The following is a 21,235-nucleotide window of genomic DNA, read 5'->3' as shown; positions in this document are numbered from 1 at the left end:
TCGCAGGGAGAAAGTGCTGAAGACGGATTAAGGATCAAAGAGAAGCTGGGTGTGACTCGCAATGTGACAAAACTTCGCCGACCTTGGCGGGACGGTGAGTGACCTTTTTGAATGGCATGCACGTCGTCGCTTCATTTTTTATCCGTATACAGAACACCGAGGAGCGGAGAACTCACCGGTGTTTCTACTGCTCGGCACTTTCTCACGGGAAAAATGTCTTATTAATTACTACGACAGCGAGACGTGTAACGAGCTTCGGCCACAATTATACTTTCTGCCTTCGCCTGCTGAACCCTTTTCACCGTGTTCCGGCGGTCAGATAACCACGTTTTTTTCCTTTCTATCGTCACAGGTAGTATCTTCTTATTAACCTTTTACAAAATTCAAAGGAAACCTTGTTCTCTGGTATGAGAATGCGATTCACGTCGCTTCTGTTGTTTTTAACGTTTGTCTCTAGAAAGAGAAGAGGAAAAAAAGGAAAGAGAGGGAGAGAGAGAGAGACAGACAGGCGGATAGAGAGCGAGGAAGAGAAAGAAAGAGATAGAGAGAAAAGGCGCGAGTATCTCCTTTCTAGTGGAAGAAAATTCTTGACATTTACGCATACAATTAGCCCATGCTGTATTTTATTTTCTCTAAACGCTTCCCGTATTCTGCCTACGTCTGTTTCACGCGCAATAACGTACGGCAGAGTTTGATCGATTCAACGTGCAACACATTGGCGTCTGGCTGTCCTTCTTGGTGTTCTGACGTACGCAAATACGCATAGACACGCGGTGAAGACGCGCGTACGCGAATAATGATTTGCAAATGATACGTGATAGAAAGGTCTTCGATAAGAAGCGAAAGTTGTAAGGTGAGTAGAGAAGACTCAGGGGCGAATAAGAAGCCCAAAAAATGCTGCGTTAGAAAAATTTAGATACGCCGTTGCTTTGGAGGGTTAGCAGCCTCGTTTCCCCGAGCCGGCGAATCAATATTTGAGGGTAAGCGTCCCGACTGTCGGCGTCGAAGCTGCAGAACGTGAGTCACTCACCCCTGATTGCGAGGGAGAAGGAGAGAAGGATGACTCTTCTCTTTTCTCTTTCACCCTCTCTTCTTGTATCGCGGCTGGAGTAGGCTCGACTTGCCTCGACTCGACTCGACTCGATACGCGTTGCGCCGTTGTGTGCAGGAAGACTGCAACATTCAGGCGGAAGTTGCTCTTTCCATCTTCATCGTGTCACCCCAATGGGAACAAATATCGATCGATTTCTTTCACGTAACTGGACTGCGGAGATTTAGGCGAATTCGTATCTTTAGGAAGAAGACGCGAAACTAAAGAAACGTGATCGAAGATATTTGTTATTCTCGTATTAAATACGAATTTTATGCGCATTTTATTCGGCCAGAAAAATTTCTTTGTTCATAGCGATACAAAAGCGATATTTAAAATTAAATTCTCAACGAAATCCTTGATAAAATGTATGGAGTAAAGCTGCGCGTAAGGGTACGGCAAGCGAAAGAAAACAGAGCAACAAATAGATATCATTGTATAATATTAGGAAATATTCTTTAAAATATCCACGCTACATGTTTAGAAATCGATCGATTTTTCATTTTATCGGTTTTCGGATTACGTTTACCTGAAAATAATATCATAGATATCATAGAAAGTCTTTTCTGTTTAATTATCACAGACTTCAGAACGATATAATCGAGGAGAAATCGCTGGAGATGTAGAAATTTGATGGGACGAGCCGGAATTTAGCTTGACGTTCCCGGTCGTTAATCGCCGACGGAATGAAGAAATAAACGCGTATCGAAGTTGTCGTCGCGGGATTTGGCGACGGTTTAATTAAGATACTTACGAATTTTCGGATTCCCTGCACAGTCGTAAGAACGGAACGTTAATTTACGACCTTTAAAAGACGGCCATGCACGCATACGAGCGTGAAATGTATGCACCTAACTAAACCCGTTTGAGGGAGTCACGGTGGGAACAGGTTCCATAAAATTGAGCGTTCTTCCGTAGGACTTTTATCTCCGACTAACTATCTTCGCACCGTACCACGCTTGTATCTGTATAGAATACCACGACCCTTTTCCGATTTCCTAAACGCGTTCTCTTAGTCTTAGTTAGAAAGTCAAATTCTTTTGATCCTATGTCGATTATTATCACTATTAATATATTAGACACCTTCTTTTGTGTTATACTTTAATTCAATTAAAATATCAATGTAGCTACGTTATCGGATATGAGAAGATAATAAGACAAAATAGCTCGATAACAAGCAAAAATTAACACGTACTAAATTTTATTTTATTAAATCGTCTATGGGCTACAGAGAGATCAATGAAAGCCTCTGACTGGATTTTTCTTACTACGTACCACCGCCCTTACAAAATTTACAATGTCTCGGAGCTATCGTTGTCGCGCGAGATTAGAATCGCGTGACTTTCAGGAACGTAAATCGCGTGCAAGAATTCTTCCCTCGTATTCCTTCTTCCCAGCAACGGCGGAGAACGATATTAGGCACAATAGTATAGTTGTAAGTTAAAATAATGTTGGCTACCGTATTTATAATCGAGCGAAAGGCATAAGAAAGCGAAGAAGCGCAGACAGGAATGCTCGTATGATGACTGAATGAATGAGTATAAAGTGAAAAGTGGCATTTATTTTCGAATAAATCGAAAGAGGCACAGCCAGCATGACTATGTATATGGAAAGATAGTATCTCCGTGTAACACGATCACGATTCAAATCCTGCATTTATTCTCCAGTAGCAAGTCGAACGCTATTTTGTTTGGATTCGTGGTAGATCGATCGCCGCTGCTTCTTGCTTCTTGCAACTCATCAAATGGGATTTTGGGATTTTTATCATCACGAGATCTTTCATCGTCATCTTCCGTGACCAATTATTATCAGAGTTGGGAGAAGAGGAGACGCGCGTTCGAGAAGTCAATGAGCCAAGGTGTACTACGCTCGACTATGCTAGCCGGTCTACGCCTCGTCCTTTTCCGATTTTACCGCGCACCGTTACGTGAATATGGTTTCGCGTACACGTCTAACGGTTGTTATTGTAACTGCCTCGCAATACCACGGTTTTCATTCGATTTTTCATCGTACGCTTTCTAGAAACATTGATCGATCGTTCCGCTGTAAAATGTTCAACTCGACGGTTGGCGAGTGTTAGAAAATTTGTCATTCCGGGGAATTTAATCTCGCGTATCGCTTGATTATTTCTCGCATGCTTCTAGAAGAATTGTATTAATAATATATGCGAAATGAACATTCCAATACGATGACTTCGCAATTTAAACTGCCTCGGAATACCGTTTAATTTGTCGTTCGTGCGATTCCAATAAAAATTCGTTGTCATTCCAGAATTATTAATTAACCGAGAAAGTTCTCTGGCTCTTTTCTACGGCGCGAGTAATGTAAAGAAATTATTCATCGAAATGTAAATCAAATTATTCTCCATATTTTTGCATCGTTCTTCTTCGTCGTGAAAGGAGGTTGTTTCCTCTTATTCCAGAACGTAGGATCCAATTTATCGATTGCCAGAAAATGTATTATTTCAAGATTTTGATCTTCCACTTTGACTTTGATCTGTCGTGCTGGAAATTTGCTTTGCACATTATTGGCAAGGTCGACATTGCGATTCAAGTATTCCATACTTACACGTATGTCTAATAACTAACAAATCGTTCGAATCGAAGCGGAGTAAAGATAGATCGCATCTCTAATGGTAGTTTCATTGTCAATTAAGAGCTAACGAAGGAACATGCCGTGTTCTCAGCAGTGATCATGTAGATACTTGCTTGGCTCTGCAACCTTGAACGGAACCGTGTACGTACACCGGTTATTGTAATAGGTATGCGGAGTTGTTCGCATGTTCATTCGTGAGGCGGTCAGATGGACGAAGGCGAGTACCACAAAACGAGAAGTTCTCAGGGATGCTGGCCCGGTTCTCTTCGCAGGAAAATAATTCCTCCCTAATTTTGGCCAATCTTCGCCGGTCGTTGCAGCATTGTAAAACACGAACACGAGACGCGGATGATTGGGAAAAAAGAATCCATCGAAAATCTCGTAGAAATCGATAAAATGTTTTCTCCAATCTTTCGTATCTTGCAATTTATCATGTAGGAAGATATTAACTACGAGATTATTTCTGCAGATTCTAGCTTGGAGCATTACTTTCTAGGTTTAATTCCGAGATTTAAATGAAAGAGAAGAAATCGCAAGACTTTTTGATATCAACTTTCCCAGTATGCTTCAAGAATATTTGCTGGCTTTTTATTTTATCTGAATTAGAAACACCAAAAACATTCGATAATCATTAAACTGTAGAGCTGGATATTTCGTGCCTGAGGCTATTTCGATCGGGTTAAGAATTTCTCGCAAGGTGATAGGCAGAGAAGCTTCTTTTCCTCGCTTGGAAAAATTTAGCCGGCAAAGGTTTTCCCATAATCTCAGTTTACAACGGTCGAAGATGTTATAGGAATTTTTGCCCGATTTTTTTAACAAGTATCATCTACTGAAAAATGCATCGCACACGAAAGACCCGCGTATTACACGTTTACAGTTCGAGGATACCGTAAAGACGTTTACGGAATAAGGGTTAATAATATGATGTAGTACGAGCACGGTTACGACGGTCCAGAACTTGAAATATCGCTAGCCATTACGTAGCCATTACAGAAAATTTAGTTTCACGAGAAACGTGTTTCCAGTTTGCACGTTGCACTCTACAATTTTCCTTGAACCTCTGTAGCCGCGTCAATTTTACGGACTAAAACGAAAAGAAGAGACAGAAGAAAGAAGTACCCTTTCCTGGACACAATTTCAAGAAGATATATTTTTAGAAAATAGAAAAAGGAAATCGAGTTTTTCTAGTTGAAAACCGTAATGGTCGTTTAAATTCGCGAACAAATGGGCGAAATTCCACGTCGTTTTATTGTGCAATTATTTCACAGTTAGAGAAACAGTCGGTGCGTGTCGAGTCAATTTACACCGGGCTCTCTATGGCATTTCTGTGCACGGATTAATGGGATTCAGAGGATTTGTAGAGGCAGTGTCAGCTGGGGCTCGCTACGCGCCGCGTCAAAAGATCATTACCGGAGACTCGACGAACGATTACAAAGCAGCGTTGCGCCGCGTAACGTCGATGTAATCGATCGAGCAATAAATCCCGCTGCTTGAAACTTTTTGACAGGGCATTTCACGCTTCCGACTTCGTGTGAAAAAAACACGTGGCCCGTGTGATCCGGCGAAAAGTCGCGTGCCGGCCAAAACACCGAATTGAATCTCTCTGGATCTCTGGAAAGGCCAGTAAACGTGCTTTATGTCTTCGTTAAAAACAACCAAATTGTGCGACTTGTCTTTCGTTGCTCGTTCTTAAGATCGTTCGACCGCTTGTTGGATAAGAAAACGGTTTAGTAAGGTGGAGGCTAGTTTGAAGGCGTGTGGAGATGGGCTACTTACGGGGGCTTATCTACGTTTTCTGAGAAGCTGCCCGATCAATTTGAAAAGGTGCCTGCCATTAGGAGCAAAGATGTAGACGTGGCTTTCAAGGATAATTGGTAGGTTGGAGAATTCCAGGTCTGGTTGTCATGCCGTATCTTTTGGCGTAATCCGCGTAATTAATAGCTGTTTCACAGAAAACAAAGGATACTCCGACCCTTTCCTGCGGGTAAATTGCAGGAATATGGGCAGTTTGCTGTATAAAGGTGTGTACTCACCGGCACATGTTCGCAAACAGTGTTTTGCAAGATCTTGGCGCGAACGTTTTCTGACCACTTTACCGACCACTTTCTCGCGAACATTTTTCCAAATAAGCTCGGTGCTAACAGTTCACCGTATCTGCAATGATATTTGATGTATCTGTAGTGCCTGGACATATCGAATTCGAACCGACATACAATTTTCCATATTTTTCATGTTTCTAACGAAATTAAAGGGACGAAAGAACGTCGACGAGTATCTCGTCGGCAAACTCTGTGAATTGCTGTTATTCGATGACCGGAGACGATGAATAGTATGCGAGTAAACGAAAAGCGGACGATGGACTATCCACGACGTGTGGTATTTGAAAAAGTCAGCGAGGATTCGTTTTAACCATCGTGGACGATTAATTTTATGTAGTGGAGAAACACACGAGGAATAGGAGTCTCCAGGCGAAAAGATGTTATCGTTATCGCGCATTTTCCAGCAGACGGTTAACCGGAATTTAAGAGTCGGCAACGTGTGAGCGAGAACGAGCATGGAATATCAAGCTGTCTGCACCGTCCATGGAATACCATCGCTGGACGCGTTTCATCGCGTAAGAACGTACGCACCCAAGCTCGGCGGAAAATCGATCGTCTTTCGAGCTATTTTTTTCGAAGCAAATAGAGCCGAAGAATAATCGTTCGCAATTATATTGGAAGTGCGATCATTTGCGAGTAAACGTAGCCGGAGTAAACGTTTAACACGAACGACAGAGAACGGTAGTTGGCACGTAGGTGTTACACCCATTGATTCGTATCTGATTCGTTCGAGCAATTATGTTAATAACGACGGACGAAGGCAGACGTAGCTCGAGGTTATTAGAGGGCACCAGCGTGTCTGAAACTTTAGCTCTACCACTATCTTAACGATCTGCGAATCGTTTCGTCCTACGCGTTACCGTAAACTCATCGGTGCAATCTCGAAGTCGAGAGCGAGCGCCGATGATTCGCGAGTTTTCATCTCGCGGTGTGCAATTTCGTTTTCTATGCAGCTCGCCCGACGGATCTTCTTGCGACACGTTGGTCACTCATGGTACCGGTTTTTACCGCTGAGTTTCTGCGATGCGATCGTGGACTCGCGCAAGGGAAAGGTGGCAAAACGTAGCAAACGTTGGATAAAGCGCGGACATTAGAGACGAAAGCGTAAGGAAGCGATTTCTTGGTGATTCATTCGAGCGGAGTATTATCGAAGCCGAGGAGAAACTCGTCATGCTCGGCAGTAACGAAGAGCCGATCGCGTGTGCTATGGCAATTTTTATCGTAAGTCTCTGCCGAGCAAAAGATGACAAAGCGGTGGTAAACGTAGCTGTGTACATTGGAGATGAGAGCGCGAAGAAGACTATAGCTTAGTAATTATTCCGAGCGAAGTATTATCGAAGCGAAGGGAAGATCGTGCGTCGCGTCGCGAAGAGGAACGAAGAAGCGGCCCTCCGCCTATAAGCATCACGTCCCTGGCCACCTCCTCGGCTCGTTCGTTCGTTTTTTTCTTGTTCTCGTCGGGTCGTTTTGTTCCGAAGGCGAGTCGGCTGGTCCGTGCTCGTTGTCTACCTGCTCGTAGCTGGTTGTGCAAGCGGTGGTTCGATTGGTTCGTGCCGATGCACCATCCGTTTGGATTGGTCAAACCGGATCGGTTAGCCTCCGGGGAAGGAGGATCGCGAGCCGATGCCACCAGAGACCTATCGTGCTCTTGCTACGGTCAACTAGTCCCGTGATCTCGAGGACCGGCGATTCTCTAACGCAACAAGACAAACAGGACAAAGAAGAAGATGCTCGTTGCAGACGGTCGTCCTTTGCGCCACGTATTACCTTGGGCCTTATTAAACACGCGCAAACGCGTTGAAACGGGTTGCCGTTACAGTACCACAGTACGAGTAGAGTGGACCATTTATAACTATACCGAGCCTCCCCTTCCAATAACACAGCGTTCCAAGTCGTTGGAGAATCGTTCGTTCAGATCGGATAATCGAGGAAAACTTGCACCTTTCGTATCGTAATTGTAGTTAGAAGAAATTGTTTACTTGCTCATTACGTATTTTCAGACGCCTCACGATGGTGTACTATGTCAGAGAACGTTCGATATCTTAAGGTTTAAAAATTGCATGTTTGAAAATTCGAATTTTACGAGATGGCTGGTACGTTACAACAACGGACAGGTTGAACGAATTTGCCGTAAAAGGGAACGCGAGTCTCTTGATGCAAGGAGGGTGAAACGAGCGGAAATCGTCGTTCCCACGTTTTACAGCGGGTATCGCATTCTCACAGTGGCGGAAGATATTCGGTGCGAGAAAGCGGCGGTGCTAGATGCGTTTTTTCATCGATTCTTCCGCGCTTGAAGAAAATGCAATTAACCAGAAACGAAAAGTTCCGTCTCGCTCCGATTAATAAAGTCGAACGAAACTCTTGATTCTCCTGTAAACGAACTCTACGATCTACCGCTTTTTGCTCCTAGTTTCCTAGGTCGTACGTACTCGATGACCTCTTCTAGGCACGATGAATTATTCAACGGCTCTCGAGACTTCTCGTTTCTCTTGTTTCGCGTCAAATATTTTGTGAGTTATCAGAGTGAAGAAAGTCAGCGAACGATTCGAATCCTCTTTTCCTGCTCGTGTCTTGCTCAAGGTCGTGATCTTTGAACCAACCAGTGGCACGATTGCCTCTCGTGTCCTCTACTTAGACGTTGAAACCAGTTTAAAGCCAACCGAACTAAGAAGCAACGCTATCTGCTTTATTATTCAAACAATTAGAATTGCATTAACCAAATAAATATCTTACGAGCTTGTAAAAAGTATAAAAATCAAAGAGACACGAAATCGACGTCGAAGAGAAACGATTCGCCGATTGTTTCGAGAAATTTATATATTTAACTTATTAACCTATTAAGCAACCAACGTTGCATTCTTTCCTTTGTAATTCTTCTTCAACCGATTCGCATTATTCAATTTTCTTTTGAATCCCATTTTTCAGTTTCACTTTCTTCTTCCGCCTATCTTCTCAAATACGCAAAATTTTCAAGAACTCGAAGTATCTATAGATTTTTACCTATTACGATACCCATTGTTCCAACTGCCGAAGGAAATTGCCGAAGGTTCGGACCTGTCCCGAAGACGCGAACTGGAACGTCGACGAAACGCCGGAACGAAGCGCGACGTGCTATCGGAAAGGCGATAGAGAGCCAAAGAGAACCACGAATATGCGTTTATCGTTCGATAAACACCGCTTTCAGTTTCAAATCTAAAAAGCAGATTTTCTGTTTTACAGATGGAAGGCCGCACGAGCGTACGTTGAACCGAACGAGCGAGCAGAAAGGGGATCGGCGACAATGGGACACTTGTCTGGGAGGGTAGAACACGCGAAGAAGGAGCGGTCGTTGTAAGAGGGTGGTTGTCATGGCGAGGTGGAAATGGATCCTCCCGTTGCTCGCGGCCTTCTGCACCCTGACCGACGCGTACCTGGCGGTGCTGTCTTCGAGCACGCCCGCCGGCAGCGTGGTTTTCGAGGCAGGTGTACCGCAGCTGGGTGGGCGTCGAAAGTACGAGGTCTCGAACGAGAGGACCGCCTGGTTTGCCAGGAAGCTGCTCAAGGTGCATCCTCACACTGGCCGGGTCACGTTGGCGCGACCTTTGAGCTGCGACGGTCTTCAGTATCCGCGAATCTTCACCTTCTACGTGGACTCGACCAGTTCAAGGTTAGGCAGACCGACGATCGACTACTACAGTCTGCCACTCAGGATCCTGATCACCGGTTGCGGCGGAGAGAATCGAGATCTGGCTGCTACCAGGGGATGGATGGCGGAGACTTTGGCCTCGTACGCTATGCCCAGCACCGAGAGGTGAATCTTCGGTTCTTAGCGAATTACGAGCCTGTCGTTTTCATTGTTTCGCGTACCTGTTACATCGCTCTATGACAATACTCCCTTCGTTTTTTCCCATGACTCGATAAATAACGTTAGCACGTACATGAAGAGATTTAGTTAGGAGATTGAACGAAGAAAATTGATATTCGGGATTTTTGTACGCGATCAAAACAAAGAAACGATGAAAGTGAGAAGGATGATATCCGAATCGATGAGATCTAATTCGATTTAAATTTACAATATAGGAAATTACTTCTCGGACAATCGAATACGTCGATCCAACGGGAGACTCCTCGTGGCTGATGTTCATTTAGATAATCTGCTGGTAATTAGCTCGCCGCATTAACTGCTATGCGAGCTTCGTTCCTATTTTTCTATGATTAATTCACGTGACGTGACAGCGTAGTGGTTAACGCGCGCAGTTTTACCGGGAAACAAGCAACGGTAATCGCGATAAGGGATAATAAGATTCGCATGCTGTTCTTCTGTCTGCCAACAGGTTCACGGAGGTCTGCCTTAGAACGTCTCAACTGGTAGCAGCGTTGCGAGACTTCCTTCCACAGACTGCCCTAAAAGAGTGCGAGACTAGGTGGGGTGGCGTAGCGGATCCCAGGTTTCTGATTGAAGGTGCAGCAGGAGATTTGGTCTCGGCAACGGAGCAATGCTTGGTGGATCCTCTTTGGAAAATCTCCGTGTCGATGAACCTCAGATGCGGCATTGAATCGCGGTTAACCGACGCGGAACATCGTCTGAAGATCGTCTTTCATCACCGTCAACTGGACGACACGGATCTCGGCAGGCGAGTCCGCAGAGAATTGAAGAATCAGTCTCCGTATTTCGAGCAATCCCTGTACGTTGCGGTCGTCGAAGAGGAAAAAGAACCTGGCGCCTACGTAACATCCGTCAGAGCCAGGGATCCTGAAGGAGGCACGGTTCGTTACTCCATGAGTTCTCTGTTAGATGCACGATCACAGGCGTTACTCGTCTTGGATCCAGTTACGGGAAGGGTTACGACACGCGCTAGATTAGATAGAGAGAGCGTGGACGTTCACTATTTTCGGGTACTTGCCGTGGACGACTCGTTCCCTCCGAGAACCGGTACTACCACCTTACAGGTGAACGTCCTGGATACGAACGATCACGCGCCAACCTTCGAGTGGCCGGAAGACGAGGCTTCTATCAGAGAGGGTGTACCAGTTGGTTCTACGGTTGTTACGGTCAAAGCTACAGACCAAGATACAGGCAGAAACGCCGAAGTCGAATATTCCATCTTATCGACGACCAGCGGCAGTGGAGTGGCGAACGCCGACGACGCTCTGACCTTCAGGATAGATCCGAGAACCGGTGTTGTTACAACGCGTACGCCTCTCGACAGAGAAAAGACCGAGGTGTACACGGTCATTCTGAGCGTGTCCGATCAGGCGACACCACCTTCCGCGCGAAAATCCGCGAACGCCACGCTGGTCGTCCGCGTGCTAGACGATAATGATAATTACCCTCAATTCACTGAACGTACGTACTCTGCTTGGATACCGGAGGACTTGGATTACACGGCGAATCCGGTGATAGCGCGCATACGCGCAACGGACGCGGATTCGGGGAACAACGCGGCTGTTCGATACGCCATAATCGGTGGAAACACGCAGAACACTTTTTCCATAGACTCTATGATCGGCGACGTGGCTCTCGTCAAGCCTCTGGATTACGAATCCACCAGGAGTTACAAGATAGTTATACGCGCTCAGGACGGCGGTTCGCCAGCCAGGTCAAACACTACGCAGTTGTTAGTGCACGTAGGAGATGTGAATGATAATGCGCCGCGATTTTATACCAGTCACTTTCAAGAGTCCGTGTCGGAGAACGTTCCTATAGGATACTCGATGCTGAGGATACAGGCGTACGACGCTGACGAGGGTGCGAACGCTCAAATAAAGTACACTATAGGGGCGCGAGACTTCTCCGGAGCTTCCACCGAAAACTTCCCCATAACAGTTAACACGGAGACTGGGTGGATCTATACAACGAAACAGCTCGATCGTGAGCAATGCTCAAGGTACGGTTACGTTTAAGGATCGTAACTGTCACGATCCAAATTAAAAAACTTATGCTATAGGAGTTCATAGTTTGATTTCAATAATTTCTGGTTAGGAATAATCGTCGTAAATGATCGGAATGCGGTTAAGTAGATTTGGCTATCGATGATCATTATGGAAGGAGAAAATATTTTTTAGTTTCTGGTAATCATTATCGATGGCAAACAATTTTGTTTGGTTACCTTCGATCATCGTCGATTTTAGTCTCGGTACTAGATACTACCTATGAGTGATACTAATGAAAATTGACGATCGTCTCTCATTATATCTCAATTGATTAAACTCTTTATTTAGGTACCAGTTCACCGTGATCGCAGCGGACTCTGGTGAAGTACCCAAATCTGCGAGCGCTACCGTGATACTCACCGTAACCGACGTGAACGACAACGATCCTTATTTCGACCCTAAGAACTACGAATCTGTGGTCTCTGAAGACGATCCCCCGGGCACTCCTGTCACCTCTGTCACGGCGACCGATCCTGACGAGGACGCTAGGATACATTACGAAATCACCGCTGGCAATACTAGAGGTCGATTCTCGATCGCGTCTCAGAATGGACGTGGTTTGATAACAGTAGCTCAACCGCTCGATTATAAGCAAGAAAAGAGGTTCGTTCTTACTGTTACGGCCTCCGATAGCGGTGGTAGGACCGACACAGCTCTCGTTTATGTCAACGTCTCGGACGCCAATAATTTCGAACCGGTTTTTGAGAACACACCGTACGCTGTGTCACTGTTCGAAGATGCGCCCATTGGCACAACAGTTCTCGTCGTCAGCGCGACCGATTCAGACGTTGGAAAGAATGCTCAAATCACCTACAGCTTAGGCACCGATGGTGGAGAGTCAGCGTCCGAATTTACTATAAATCCGCAAACAGGAGCTATCACGACCACTCGTACTTTGGATCGTGAACTTGTACCTGGCTATTTCCTAACTGTTACCGCGAGAGATGGAGGCGTGCCACCTTTATCGGATACCATCAACGTGGAAATATCCGTTACGGATGTGAACGACAACGCTCCTGTTTTCGAATCTCCTCAATACCAAGGATCCATTCCAGAAGATGTTGCGGGTGGTACTAGTGTTCTCAGAGTTTCCGCCACCGACGCGGATACAGATCTCAATGGCAGAGTAAGAACAATTCCAATTTCGTTGATCAATCCTTTTGAAATTCTTTTGAAGCGGACGAGATATAGTCGTAGCGGTAAAAAATTGAACGACATATCGTAACAGTCTTGATAGTAAGCGTTAATAGTAAAGTATTAAGAGTAAAAAGTTAAGTGTAATAGGTAAATAGTTTGAGTCGTTTGTATTTAAAGTACACCGTGTTATAATAAGAAATCGTGTCTATCATTGTATCATTATTTTAGGTGAGATACGCTTTGGAAGACGACGGGGATGGCGCCTTTGCTATAGACTCAAGCACCGGTGTAATTAGAACAGCCAAGCCATTGGACAGAGAATCTGTCGCCATGTACACTTTGAAAGCAGTTGCGATGGACAGAGGATCTCCCTCTCTCTCGACGGTAGTGCCAGTGACGATTAAAATACAGGATGTGAACGATTCTCCACCCGCTTTCGAGAACGACAAGATCGTTCTTTACATAGCCGAAAATTCACCGATCGGTTCAACCGTCGGTGAAATTTACGCGCACGATCCGGACGAAGGACCAAACGCCGTTGTACAGTATTCCGTGATAGGAGGCGAGGATTCAAACAGTTTCGCCCTGAATGTCAGGTCAGGTGCGGATCGCGCGGAACTGATTACGCTCGAAGAACTGGACTACGAGTCGCCAAAGAAAAAGTTCGAGTTAGTCGTGCGTGCCGCTTCGCCTCCTTTGCGATCGGATGCTCTAGTTCAGATACTAGTAACCGACGTGAATGACAACGCGCCCGTATTGAAGGACTTTCAGATTATATTCAATAACTTCAAAGATTTCTTTCCGACCGCTCCCATAGGCAAGATACCTGCTGTGGACGCGGACGTCACGGATAAGTTAACATACACCGTGCTTGCTGGAAACAATGCTAATTTGATCGACTTGAACAGAACCACCGGTGAAATCCGACTGTCGCCGCAATTGAATACGAATGTACCACGTGTCGCGACGATGGAGGTGTCCGTCACGGACGGTATCAACGAGGTCAAGGCCACAATGACTCTCTCGGTGCGCCTCATCACCGATAAAATGCTCCTCAATTCCATCACCGTTAGATTAGACGATATGACGGCCGAGGCTTTCCTCAGTCCTCTGCTGGGATATTTTCTGGATGGTTTGGCAGCAATTATCCCGTGCCCCAGAGAGAACATCTTTCTCTTTAGCATACAGGAGGACGCCAATGTAAATGGGAAGATCCTAAACGTGAGCTTCTCTGCGCGTAAAGTAGAACCAGGCGTGACGGACGAGTTTTACAGCCCGCAATTTCTTCAAGAACGTGTGTATCTGAACAGGGGTATACTGGCGAGACTGGCCACAGTTACGGTGCTACCGTTCGACGATAATCTTTGCGTCAGAGAACCCTGTTTGAATTTCGAGGAATGCATAACGGTATTAAAGTTTGGAAACGCTTCTGGATTCGCTAGTAGCGATACTGTATTGTTTAGACCTATATATCCGGTAACGACCTTCGCGTGCAGATGCGCGAAGGGTTTCACTGGTAGCAAAGAATCTTACTTATGCGACACGGAGGTTAACTTATGCTACTCGAATCCGTGTATGAACGATGGCACTTGTTACAGAAGAGAAGGAGGATACGCATGTTTCTGCGGCCCTGAATTCGCGGGAGAAAACTGCGAAATCTCGTTGAATAAGGATTCCTGCGCTCCAGGGATCTGTAAAGGAGGCTCCCAGTGTACCATGAAAACGACTGGCGGTTTCACGTGCGAAGGTTGCCCTGTGACAACTCTAGAAAGCGTGACTCCATTGTGCGAGCTGAAAGCTCGTAGCTTTGGATCGGCAACGTTCCTCACGTTCGCGTCTCTAAGGCAAAGACACAGACTGCATATCAAATTAAGATTCGCTACCGAAGGAGCAAATGGTCTTTTGCTTTACAACGGGCGATACAACGAGAAACACGACTTCATAGCTTTAGAGATAATCGATTCCGAGGTACAGTTCAGTTTTTCCCTTGGTGACGAGATTACCCGAGCGAGTGCCAGCATACCTGGTGGAGTATCTGATGGTCAGTGGCACGAAGTGGAAGTCTCTTACATAAATAAAACTGTAACGATCTCGCTTGACAACTGTGACGTTGCTCTCGCTTTGGAATACGGCAAAAGACTTGGATCGAGGTGGTCTTGCGCGGGAAGAAGCGAACAAGTGTTGGAGGAACGTTGTAGCATCGTCACCGAGACGTGTCATCGATTCTTAGATCTAACTGGACCTTTACAATTAGGTGGCCTGCCTGCTATACCATCCAGTTTTCGCATCAGAAACAAAGATTTCGTGGGTTGCGTCAGCGACCTGTACATCGATCATATTTTCATCGACCTAAATTCATTTGTAGCTGACAATGGCACTAACCCTGGTTGCCCGGAGAAGGTTTCTTTCTGTTCATCGACTCCGTGCAAAAATAACGGCAAGTGTCGGGAGATATGGTCCGGTTTCGTTTGCGAGTGCGAAGAGAATTTTGCTGGACCTACCTGCGCTGACGAAGTCGGTAAACCATGGAACTTCCACGGTGACGGGATGCTCAGCTTTAATCCTTTGCTAAGACCAATCCAGCTTCCCTGGTTAACAGCGCTTAGTCTGAGAACGCGATCCAAGCAGGCGTTCGTCATGAGCGTGCAAATAGGGCAGAACAGTTCTGCGTTGCTCGAGATCCGAGAGGGTAAACTAGTTGCTCTGTTAGACGGCGCGGACATCATTCAAACATGGAACGACGTCGCCGATGGCGAATGGCACAGAGTGGAGATCATCTGGCAAAGTGGTCACGTCTCTCTCGATATCGATTACCGGAATAGGCCCATATCCTCGTCATTACCAGCGAAATTACAGGGTCTGTACATCGGTAGGATCCTGGTCGGTGGACCGGAGCAATCGATGAACACCGAGCTACCATATTTCGACGGCTGCCTCCAGGACATTCGTATAGGCAGCAACCAGAGCGTATTATTAAGACCGACCGTTCAGGAGAACGTCGCGACCGGCTGCAGCTCGGAGGCCGAGTGCAACGTCGACTGTCCGGAGGCATCGATTTGCGTTCCAAAATGGCAAGCGGGCGAGTGCGTCTGCGCGACCGGTCGCGTAGGACGTAATTGCGACCGCGTTTGCGATTTGAATCCCTGTAACAGTACTGGAACCTGTATCGAGGATACGGCCTCTCGTAGGGGATACAGATGCGATTGTAACTCGCCAGAATACTCCGGAGACTACTGCGAGATTAAAGCTGACCAACCTTGCCCGGCAACCTGGTGGGGCTCGCCTGTGTGCGGGCCATGTCATTGCGACGAGTCCAAGGGCTATGATCCTGCATGCAATAAGACTACAGGCGAATGTTACTGTAAAGAGAATCACTATCAACCTTCTGGTAAAAAGGAGTGCATTCCATGCGAATGTTATGCAACCGGAAGCTTCGGTCCTCGCTGTGACACCGAGACTGGACAGTGCCGGTGCAGAATCGGGGTCATTGGACGGTCTTGTACGGCGTGTCCCAATCCATATGCCGAAGTCACTCTTCGTGGCTGCGAGGTGGTGTATGATGGGTGTCCTAGATCTTACGCTGAAGGTTTATGGTGGCCGAGGACCAAGTTTGGAATGACTGCTGTCGAAGATTGTCCTGATATCGCTGAAGGAAAGACTTCTAGATCCTGTGACGACAAACTGGGTGGTTGGCAAGAACCTGATCTCTTTAACTGCACCTCAGAAGCGTTCATCGAGCAAAGACATCAGCTAGCCGCGTTAGAGACCAAGGATTTGACTTTGAATACCTATGTCGCTGTTAAAATAGCAAAAGACGTGCACAGAGCGGTGAACGTGACCAAAGACTTGTACGGAGCTGATCTGTTGATCGCAGAATCCTTGCTGATAGCATTGTTGCAGTATGAGGAGAGTTTGGTCGGATTGAACTTGACTCATAGTCAAGATAAAGATTACGTTTCTCATTTGGTTGGCATTTCTAGCTATATTCTGAAATCCAAATATGCGGAGAAATGGTCGAGGATTGAGATGCTTAACGGTGATACTCCTGACAAGATTTTGGATGCAATGGCGAATTATTTGAAGACCTTGACTGCGTCTCAACATGATACTTTTACTAATCCTTTTGAAGTAGTCGACACTAATGTTGGTAAGCAAAACGAATATCTTTTTCTCTTTTCTAGTCAATAACATTTACAATTATTTATAATTGTTCAAATTGAATGATTTATTACAATTTATTGATCTTGAGTGATTTATTCTTGCAGTATTAGGTTTAGATGTAGTAACTTCTGAAAGTTTATTCGGATACGAGACTGCAGAATACATGGATGATCCGTCAGCGTCTACGGTAAGGCCAACTGAAGCGGATCAGAAGGTTGTCTTGCCTGATACTTCTGCGTTCCTGTCGTCCCCTGCTCATTTCGGCCCGTCAATTACTTTCCCAAAGTATAACAATTACATGGCCGATCCAAGCAGATTCGATCCATATTCAAAGATACGAGTGCCTCTTAATATATTAGGCATAAAACCTCTAATGCAAGGGGAATTAAATGTTAAAAAAAGTTTGGTCAATCGAAAGGCTGTGTTGAGTTACGTGCAATATAAGCAATTAGGTGCCCTGCTGCCTCAAAGGTAAATAATCATATTCGCTATCTCGCATGGATTAGCAATATCAATTATAATTCATTTTTTTTTCAGATTCGATGATTCCGTAGCAGTTAGATGGGGCGTAGAAGTAGCGGTAGGCTCGCCAGTCGTAACAGTATCCGTTTTAGTACCTTCGGATGACGGTTACGAGTCTCTGACTGGAATTCCTTTGCAATCTCCAGTTCAAATTAGTCTTTGGCTCAGCGAGAAGGATGAGTTCAAGACTAGAACCAATCCACAATGTGTACATTGGAGTACAATTAGAGGGTACGCTCTGTAACACTTTATTCGCGCTTTGAACTCTATTCAGACCGAATCGTTCATCTTCAATTTGTTTGTGTGTTACAGAATCGGTGAATGGAGCCGAATAGGTTGTACTACGGAAGTCGAGGATGATTCTCTGTCTTTCGGCACCATCGTAAACTGCTCCTGTTTCCAGTTATCCACTTTTGCAATACTAACGGACGTACTTGATCCAGAATACGTCCCAGAACCGTCTTTACTGGAAGATGTAACGAGCTATAGTGCGTTTATGCTCGCGTTGCCTTTGCTATTATCTGCCTTACTCATTCTGGCTTTGATACGAGGCGGTGGTACAAATTCGAATAGTATCCATAAAAATTTGGTAATGTGCGTTTTCTTCGCCGAAGTGCTCTACTTGATCGCGCTCAAAGCCAGAAGTCCTCTAGTCTCGAATGAGTTTCCGTGTAAACTAACGGCCATTGGTTTACACTATGCTTGGTTGAGTACATTCTCGTGGACTTTGGTGGACTCCATTCATCTATATCGGATGTTAACCGAAATGAGAGACGTGAACCATGGACAAATGAGATTCTACTATACGATGGGCTATGGAGCTCCAGCTATCATTGTTGGACTGACTATCGGCGTTAGAGCCGATCAATACGGAAACTTTTATTTGTTCGTATAGTTCTACCCTTTTTACTTAATTATTCTAACAAAAGAAACGTTGTTAATGACAAATATTTGATCTATTTCAGCTGTTGGTTATCAATTTATGAAACCGTGATTTGGTCTTTGATAGGACCAGTTTGCCTAGCAGTTTTTGTGAACTTCTGCATTCTTGTCATGTCAGTACGAGCGGCGTTTACATTAAAAGAACACATTATGGGTTTTGGAAATTTAAGGACGTTACTCTGGTTATCGGTAGCTTCGTTACCTTTACTTGGATCTACATGGACTCTGACAGTTCTCAATGCCTCCGAAAATTCTCCAACATTGTCATACCTGCTTAGTATAGCAGTAGTCGTTCATGCGTCATTTAGTTTGGTTGGTTATTGCTTCATTAATGGTAGAGTAAGAAGGAATCTGTATTTAAGTTTATTGAGATGCATTGGGAAAAAGACACCTTTGTTAGAAGGAAGTATGGGAAACGGAAGCAGCAGCCAGAACGTAAACGGTCACTCGGTACGTCAAATAATTTAATTCGATTGTATTAAATTAAGAGCGGAAAAAGTAACTTTTCTAACTTGAATAATATTACAGCGGTCTGCGTTGGCGTACTCGTCAACGTATAGTGGAGCAGAGTCCGTGTGTAGGAGAGTCCACGTAGGAGTCTCGACGAGTAGTACAACTTCACGAAGTACAAATAAAACTGGGTCCAGCCCCTATCGTAGCGATACACATTTAAGGCATACGTCAACATCCACGAGCAATTATAATAGCGACAGAGATCCCTATATGTCTTCTAGAAGCCATAGATCAACGTTACATTCTAGACAAGGTATTTGTTGGAGTCAAGTTTGATCTGAAGTCGCTGTTACTTCTAATAATTATAACAATTCATAGAAGCGACAGAACCAAGGAATCAACGTAGAGATTCCGAATCAGATTCAGACGGATCCCAAGCAGAAGGTGGCGGAAGAAGCTTAGATCTTGCGAGTTCGCACAGCTCCGACGAAGAAGATGTTACGTCAAGGTCGCACCGAAATATGGGCGTCTCGACGCAGCAACCAGTCGCACACAATTATTTGCCTAATATTCACAGCAATCCTACCGAACACTTGAACATACTTTGCTCAAACACCGAACTGTTCCCAAACATTAAACCAATTTACGCGCCTAGGTGGAGTTCTCAGTTACCAGAAGCATATTTATCATCAAATGGTAATCCTCGATAAGCTCTAAAACCTTATAGTATTAGAATGTTTCAAATCAAATTTCAACAACCTTTTTATTTATAGTAATAGACGTGCGCGGAAGTCAATGGTCTGGAGGTACCATGTCCGACAACGAAATGGCCTCGAACAAGACTTCTAGTCCGAATCCACTGCCTTATCCCGAAATGAATTCGCCTCAGAAGAGTCAACCGGATGAAAATTATTCGGAAGGGGAAGAGAAGCTTCATCACTTGGGAGAAAAATACTTGTTCCCATATACAGCTGAGGAAGATCATACTGTCTCACCTACTCCATACATGCTACCCATTTCTTCGCGCATTCTTGCATCCAGCATGAGCCATCACTCGCAAAATTCAAACCATGAGAATCTGAGTGGCTCAGAAAGATATGGAAGTCTGAAGAGGGGGCAGAGTCTACATGGTTCTCAACACGATAACCTCAGTGGCTCGGAAAGATACGGTAGCTTAAAGCGCGGCAAAATGACACCGACTGTGCTGGAAGATTCACCGGAATATATTCTACCTATGAGCGGTAGAATATTGTCCAGTTCACTGACTCACGATTTACAGCATAGCAATGAATTGGCTGCGCTCAGACAACAGCAGCAACAACAATACGAACAGACCATTACGGAGACCGAGTGAGTATGATGTATTACATTTGAGAAAAATATCTTGCGTCACAACAAATGGTATCGATGTAGTTTAACTAAGTTCATTTGCTTTATAATTTACGCTTACCCTGGAATGTGACAATTAGTGAAGAGGTAAGCGTCTGTAGGAATATTACATACCTCTAGAAATATTTATTACGCTATTAAAAGTATGATAAAGTAAAAGTCACACTGAGTTTGATGCTTTAACGTGATAATGTAGGTTGGTAATTTCTTTTTAATTTTTGTTGTTTCAGGAAGGATACTAATGCGGAAACGTCAGTATGACGATCTCCGTGCTACAAACAAACACCGTACAAAGTAATATAACGTACTATTAGCTTAAAATTCAAATGATTAAATATATATATATATATAGATATAGATATATATATATTTCTTAGAGTGGTAATTGCTCTAAGGTATATTTTAAGAGCGGCCATGACTGTACTTACAAAGTTAGCCATATGGATTAGTATGTATGTGTGAGTGCCTGTACGTATCTATATACATACGCTTGTCGGTATTTCGTTTCGTGTGATTCCAGCTTCAGTCGGAAGCGACTCTTTCGACTTCTTCGTTAACGATAAACGCGACGAATGGTCGGAAGACATATGATCTCTAGTTCATTTCATCATTCGTGTAATTAATATCACTTTCTCTAGTACCTTAATTTTTAAACTCAGTATTGTGCAATGTATACATTCCAATTTCACTTTATATTTAGATTCTATTTTCTTCCTTCATTTTCTTTTCTCTCCCTCCTTTTTTTTTAAGAAGTTTACAATGTTTTATACATGCCATGTGGAAGAATCGTACAACTGTGCGGCGCAATTTCCATAGTTTTGTATATATTTATATGAAAAGAATGTGACAAAATACATAATTTATACATATCCTTCATCGGATAACCGCGAATTTTCTACATTCCGTTCATTTATTCTGTTTCTCTTATTAGTTG

At 44.6% G+C, this 21,235-nt stretch overlaps 1 protein-coding gene across 1 annotated transcript; it reads left to right on the top strand.

Annotated features, from left to right (window-relative positions):
- The first annotated feature begins 5 nt into the window (after positions 1–5).
- On the top strand, positions 6–21,199 carry stan (protocadherin-like wing polarity protein stan). The gene is made up of 13 exons (XM_033334563.2): positions 6–94; positions 9,004–9,574; positions 10,098–11,651; positions 11,986–12,823; positions 13,063–16,981; positions 17,100–17,466; positions 17,533–17,748; positions 17,830–18,402; positions 18,483–18,909; positions 18,988–19,225; positions 19,291–19,608; positions 19,686–20,262; positions 20,532–21,199. Exons 2-13 carry the CDS (start codon positions 9,132–9,134, stop codon positions 20,560–20,562), a joined length of 9,501 nt encoding a protein of 3,166 aa, XP_033190454.2. The 5' UTR covers positions 6–94; positions 9,004–9,131; the 3' UTR covers positions 20,563–21,199.
- Positions 21,200–21,235: the final 36 nt, after the last annotated feature.

The sequence above is a fragment of the Bombus vancouverensis genome, chromosome 10 (genome assembly GCF_051014615.1).
Source record: "Bombus vancouverensis nearcticus chromosome 10, iyBomVanc1_principal, whole genome shotgun sequence".
NCBI classification, from domain to species: Eukaryota; Metazoa; Arthropoda; class Insecta; order Hymenoptera; family Apidae; genus Bombus; species Bombus vancouverensis.
Note: the sequence above shows the minus strand (reverse complement) of the source record. Positions and strands in the feature narration are given on the sequence as shown.